The sequence below is a fragment of the Anopheles stephensi genome, chromosome 2, assembly GCF_013141755.1.
Source record: "Anopheles stephensi strain Indian chromosome 2, UCI_ANSTEP_V1.0, whole genome shotgun sequence".
Classification (NCBI taxonomy): Eukaryota; Metazoa; Arthropoda; class Insecta; order Diptera; family Culicidae; genus Anopheles; species Anopheles stephensi.
Genome location: NC_050202.1, coordinates 75,764,494 through 75,771,156, shown reverse-complemented (window position 1 = coordinate 75,771,156; position 6,663 = coordinate 75,764,494). Strand labels below are relative to the sequence as shown.

Genomic DNA, 6,663 nt, shown 5'->3' with positions numbered 1-6,663 from the left:
GGGCTTATGTATTATGGTTCTCCCCTGATACTCACCTGTGTTTTTTTCTAGCACTATTCGCATTTTCCTAGCTCCTTTTTCTTTCGATCCCATTCGTTGCTCACATTCTCTCCTTCTCTCCTTCTCGCGTCTCTCTCTTTCTCTGTTCTTTCCTTCCTTTCCATCCACTTTTGATTCTGTTTTTCCCTAATCCTTTAACTACTCTGCGAGAGTGTTTCGAAAGGGGGTTTTTTATTTGATTTCGGTTCGAGCTCTTCCTTCCCACGCTTTTCTTTTGATCAGCATTAGTTTTGTTTCGTGTGTTTGTGTGTGTTTGTTTTACCTTTTATTTATCTTGTTTGACTTAAAAAATAATTAAATTTACCTAGTATAACACCATATCACCCCTGTTTTCCATTGTTTTCTCTTCTATCCCCACCCCGGCGCCAATCACGTCCGACGTCTGCTTTTTTTATGTATGCGTGTGAGTGTGTGTGAGTTTTCAATGCGAGTGTATTCACGTTGCACCTCCGATTTCACCTCGAAAGGAAAGTGGGATCACCTTTCACCTTTCCCACACGCTTACCGGCCTAAGATGGGGGGTTTTATGCTTTTAATAATCGGATTTCTTCCTCCCTCCTCCTTATCTCTCTATACACAATGTTCAACATTTTACAGGCAACCGCCAGGGAGAGTTGTTTAAAACAGAGTTCCTAGATGTCGCCCTTTTGCTTCTGAGTTCCTCTAGAATGTGTGTGTGTGTGAGTGTGTCGGTGTTTTTCGTTTTTATATCTACCTCACATCTTCCCTTCCCAGTTAGGCGCTTTTTTTTTCGCTACCGTGCTAATGCATTAGACGGTTTTGGTTTTGTTTGTTTTTAAAATAAAAATAAAAAGTATGTATAGTTCAATATATATCTATTTTAAAGTATGTATATATGTATATGTATATATATAATATTTCCTAGCTTCCTTGCCTTGCGGTCTCGTTTTGTTTCCTCCTTTTTGCAGCACGATTAGTGGCCCTTTTTGCTTTACACTTGACTCGCCCCTTTGTTTTGAGTGTTTTGATTTTGATTTTGTGTTTTCACTTGCCTCCTTTGGACACACACACGCACACTCACACACACATCCACGCGCAAAACACACCACTTTCTGTTAACCATGGTTGTTAGTCACACACGCACGCACACAAATGCACACCGAGCTCAATGTTAAAAAAGGGCGAAGCATAATTAAAGAAAGCTTAGAGCGAATACTTATAACTATACAAAGAAAACACACATACAAGAAAGGAAAGAATGAATAAAAAAGAGAGAAAAACAAAAGAAAATGAGTAAAAAAAAAGAATTATTTATAATTCCAGTATTACGGCATGACGAAAGAATTACTAATCGAAAAAGAGGAGAAAGAGTGTTTAACATAAAAGAAGGAAAGAGTTACTATAAATTAAACAAGAGGGGCGAAAAACACACACACACACGCACACTCAATCACACTCAAAACTATGCACTAAACGCCGTCCTACCATCTCGATAATGACCGCAAATGCAAGGAAGGACGACTTATTTGCCTCGTTCTTATAGAAAAAGCAGGAAAAATGAACTTAGCTTAAAGTGCACCCAGAAGAAGAAAATGAAAATGAGAAAGAAAATACAGTGAACTAAACTGATGAATTCGCTGTCACGATGGAGGTGTGTGGTTGTGTGAGTGTGTCGCCCTCCGATGCTGCCTTGTGAATGGCCGTGGTTTATCATGGCCTCGGCCTTACCGCCTCCTACTGTGGGCAGGTGTTGGGTTTACGGGTCCGCGCTTGTTGATGTCCATGTTCCATTTTCCTCCCCGATTTACCATACACACACGCACTCACACACATACGTCCTTTCATTGGAAAGTTTTTCATCACCACACACACACACACGCACGCTTATGCACACATACACTCGGGAGCAATCATTCAGGGCAAACACGCGCGTCCACCATTGCGCTCCATTTCCAGTCTTGTCAGACTCGTGTCCGCTTCCCCACCCCCCTCGGACGCTGATGGCGGTGGAAACGGTCAGAGAGCTGGCAGGTGAGGAAGGGGGTGTAAAATTATGTTGATTCCGCTTCTAAATACAGCCCTGCCCCCAACTAGGTCCGGGTGGCGGTCGTCGCATAGCGGAACGTCCTTTTCCCTCGTGCTGCGGTTAACCTCCGGCTGTCAAAACGTCCTCCGCCAGCCTGCTGCTCATCGTCCTCCTCCCCGTCCTCCCCGCGGCTTCCCCGCTCGCCCCCATCGTACGCACCACCGGCCTCATCCTCGTCGTCCTCGTCGTCATCCTCGTCGCCATTATTTACAATTGGTTCCAGTAAATCATCGCATTCGGCCGGTATCGATATCCTGGTGGTTCGGCTACCGCCCGACGCTGGTTTCTTGCCTAATTTATTATACTTAATTCCAGTGTACATCGTTTGGCTACGCTTCTGCTCGACGCCCGGACCCAACGGCGTTTCGGTTTGGGTGGGGAGCGAGCGACGATGCGGTTTTGTTTGATTTGTTATGCGCGTTCGCGTGCATCGATTAGCGCCCGATGGATGCAGCAGAGGAAAAGAAAGAGAAATGGAAAAATAGTACCAAAACGAAACAGAGATACATTAATATTGTTTGTAAAAAATGGAATAACAATTTAAAGTTTAAATTGAAGTTGAGCATCAATTTGTTGACGATTGAAGAGGGACAACGTGGATTAAAAGCGCTTTGATGACGTAAATGATGGATATCACTCAGCTTAAATGGATTTGGGAATCATTTTATCATATTTTTACTTCAAATGGTATACAAATTGCTACAATAACTGGCCTAGCTGCTTCTATAAAAAATATGTTTCAATCGCTATTGCATACTTTCAGGCGCGAAGTATCGCAAGGGAAAGCTGAACGAGATCTTACCCAAGGCTTTCATACATTAAATGGCCACCTGCCCTTTAGACCGTCTCGTTAACATTCATTTTTCTATTAAATACATTTAAAAAAATGTGATTGCATACTTTCAGGCGCGAAGTATCGAAAAAGAAATCTTATCCAAGGGATTTTACGCACAGCCGTTTTAAAATGACTGTTATACCAGCTCCTTTTTTAAATTTCGTTTGCTGTTTAGAGCTTGAAATACTGAGTGACAATCAGAATTCAGTTTAGGATTCTTCAGTTCTTATAAATGTCAGTAAAATAGTCTGGGTTCGTTTCAGCTCAAGCAAGGAAAAATGGCCAGAGTTTTAAAAAAAATGTATCTTTACAATTCACCACGTTACAGGTGAGATTCTGGCCTATTCAAAAGCGCTCAGTGACTTAGTAAAACACACTTGACAGCTAGCAGACAAAAGTCTCAAGTCGCATCCTTCTGCGAAGTTTCTGCACATGCCGCTGAGAGGAACAGTTTGTTGTGATTCGGCGAATTCATATCTTAGATCACATCTCGTTCGGTGAAGCAGCTCTCACTGGGAACAGAGCTTGAGAGGCAGTAAGTTTGAAGAGCATTTCGTTAAACCAAGATTGCATAGTTTCAGGCGCTATTATTCCCATGCGAGGAAGAGTTTAATAACGTAAGCCACATTGCTATGCCCTGCTAAATTCTTGTGCAATGTCGTTCGTTCAATATTTAACCGGATTGCAGAGGCGCTCTTTAAGGCGCACAAACACATGCTATTGACTGGTGGAATCCTTCATCATCCTTTCAACATTAAAGTGTTCCTTCCACTGAGTCATTGCTGAGTATTGTACCGAGGAGGAGAGAAAAAACGAACCCCGAAAGGCTCGCTTCCGAAACTGAAATTTGATCATTTGCACCAGCACCTACAGGATGCCATAAATAAGGCACCAATTCTCCAGTTTGCCGAAGAGCAAACTGGCCGAAGGGTCCCAAATGCTCGATGACGATGGCTTTTGCACCGACCGTACCGTACACACCGTCAACGTCGACGTTCGATTATCTCGCACAAGGGCCGGAAGAAAGACATTACGGGGATTGGAAAGCTGTGATCGCCCAAGGGGGCTCAAATAAAGAGGCGTGGGCCGGATCAAGGACTCTGCCCGGAATTGTGGTTGGGTTCTGTATTACGCGACGAAAGACAGGGCCCGTCGTCCAAAATCGGCAGGGAAAGCGTAGGAACGCGACGGAAACCACCGTAACCGGAAGCGACGATGTTGGCTTAGCGCGACAAATTGATTTGCGGCTTGTTGGCCGTGAGCGTTAAGGTGAGCGTTCGGTGGGTTGTATATGCGAGCATCTTGGAGAAAGTTCCTGCCGCTCGCTGCTTCCCTTTTTGCGCGCGCGGTGGTTTTGGTGGCTCTGTGGCTCCTGCGTTTTAAAGGGGCGCCCGATATCTTGGTCCGTGGTGGTTCTTTTGCGTTTCCTCCAACTTGCCACCGTTTTGTATCGTAAATCAAAGCCGAAAATTGCGGTCTGGCTCACCCACCCCCCGTAGCATCTCGTCCCTTTTTCGCGGCAAACCCATTGGGCGTAAACTTTCGTTTCAAGAGCGTCAATAGCTTCGTAAACCCATCCCATCGTTTGTCAGGGCGCTGGAAAGGATACTGGAACCGTGCGCAAATCCTACAACATTGTTCACTCATCACCGAACGAAATGGGAACGAAAATTCAAAGTCGGGGCGGCTCATCGCATCAGATTTAATCATATTTCCGATTAAACAACTTCTCCACCACCGGTACCGTACCGACCGGTTGACGTCGGGATGGATAATTGAAATTCCCTTTCCCCTGGCGTGCCACCGAGCATGCGAGATTCGATCGTGTAGCTTCGCTTTGATTTAGCTGCTCGTCGAGTACAGTCATTTTGGGAAGCATCGCTCCGATGGATGAAGAAGCGTTTGATGGTGATTTATCGACGCAGGGCACGATATTATCGCGTGCGGGCGACATCACGATGGTTGAAAAGGTGATCCGTGATCCGTTTGTGTGGAGACACAACGCAACGGAAATTGTGAGCAGCGTCTTCAGTCGTTCAATCTTCCCCTTTTTCGCTTCGAATCCGAAGATTGCATCTTAAAGTAGAGCGAGCGTGTGTGGGCAGGAATGTCTGTCAATGTTGACGTACATGTATGGATTGACGAAATTAACTTCGTGCCTGATAGCTAGGGTCGATGTTAATTAACGACCGATGATTAATAAACTGAGCTAACCGAATTTACGATTACACGTCCCGAAGGAGTGCAGCTCATTGCCACGATTGGTATCGACTGGAGCACAGGGAGATATTAGATTGGAAATTGGATGCTGGTTTGCGGATCAGTCAAAAGATGCTCTGCATCATATTCAAGGAAATGGGAACTCACCTGTAAAACGGTAAATATCACTACAAACAGGGTAACAATTAGCAGACAGCCGGACACGGCGACCACCATCAGCGTCGGCGTGGACGTGCTTGTTAGGAACTGCTGCCAGACGCGGCGGGACTGGCCGGCTTCGGTGCCCTCGCCGGGAACGTTCGCGGCACCGCTGTTGCTCTCCTCGCCGAACTGCAGCAGCTGTTGCTCGGCCCCGATGCGTCGTTTGCCGGCGGGTGATGCGTTAATGCAACCACCTGCGGAAGAAATGAAAATCCAAAAGGGGGGGGGGGGGGGCAATGTTTAGAAGAGCTGTTTTGCTTATGGGAAAGGGACACTTACCGGTCGTTTTGTCGCAGTGGCAGCAGCTCTGATCATCGGGCGAGGCGTCCGCCGCACAGCAAGGCACACATTGATGGTTGAGTCGATCGAGGTGCAGTGGGAAGGGGCAGGTGAGACAGGAGAACTGTCCGGGACCGCTGCACGTCCGGCACGACTCGTGGCACGTTTTGCACGTTTGCGTCGGTGGATCGTAGTACTGCGAGGCGAGACAATCGATGCACAGCCCGTTCTGCAGCATGCTGTGAGCTGGACACGACGTACAGGCCACTGGACCCGCACCTGGGAGTAGGAACAAAGCAACGAAAAGCGTCCATTTTAGCGGCCAAAATATTCTATTTCGACAATTGCTTTGCTGCAAGCAGCATATCAGCTGCTGCAGGGTCAAAATCACGTTGCATACATTTAGGCGCACGGTCAAATCTTACCGTTGCAAGTCTTGCAGTAATGATGGCAGCGTTGACATCCGAACTTTGTCTTGAAGAATCCTTCCGGACACTCGGGGAAGCATTCGCCTCCCGCCAGCTGCCACCCTTCCGGACACTGGACGCACTGGTTTCGCCGTGGGCCGCTGCACGTGTGGCAGCTTAGGTAGCATTTGGCACACGTTCCACGATCGCTGTAATAGCTGTAAAGGCAAACCAAACAGCAATACGATACAAATTACAATGTATGCTTCGCACAGGTGGCTTCTGAGTCCGAGTCGATGCTTACCCATCGGCGCACGTCGTGCGACACTCTCCGCTCTGGAGCTGCAGTCCCTTCATGCAGGCGGTACAGTTCATGCGCGACACACACTGGGTGCAGGTATGCAAACACTTGGCACAAACGCCGACCTCCATGTAGTAGCCTTCGTCGCACACATTCACGCACCGTTGGCCCTGGAGCAGCAGGTTCGAGGCACAGGTCAAACACTCGTTCTCCGTCGGCCCGGTACAGGTTTCGCACGTCGAGTGGCACGGATGGCAGTGACCATTCTCAAAGTATTCAGCTGCGACGAAAAAAAATAAAAAAAACCGGGAAA

General features: G+C 47.1%; 1 protein-coding gene across 8 annotated transcripts in view; it reads right to left on the bottom strand.

Moving 5' to 3' along the window:
• Nucleotides 1-277: 277 nt before the first annotated feature.
• The window catches only part of LOC118507665 (furin-like protease 2), a 191,770-nt gene continuing 185,384 nt past the window's right edge, over nt 278-6,663 (bottom strand). For all 8 annotated transcript variants that reach the window (XM_036046442.1, XM_036046443.1, XM_036046446.1 and 5 more), the window contains 5 exons: nt 6,354-6,630; nt 6,068-6,267; nt 5,643-5,921; nt 5,310-5,557; nt 278-2,444 (listed from right to left, as the gene is read on the bottom strand). In XM_036046442.1, coding sequence (XP_035902335.1) covers nt 2,112-2,444; nt 5,310-5,557; nt 5,643-5,921; nt 6,068-6,267; nt 6,354-6,630 — 1,337 coding nt within the window. In that variant the 3' untranslated portion in view covers nt 278-2,111. The remainder of the gene's footprint in view (nt 2,445-5,309; nt 5,558-5,642; nt 5,922-6,067; nt 6,268-6,353; nt 6,631-6,663) is intronic.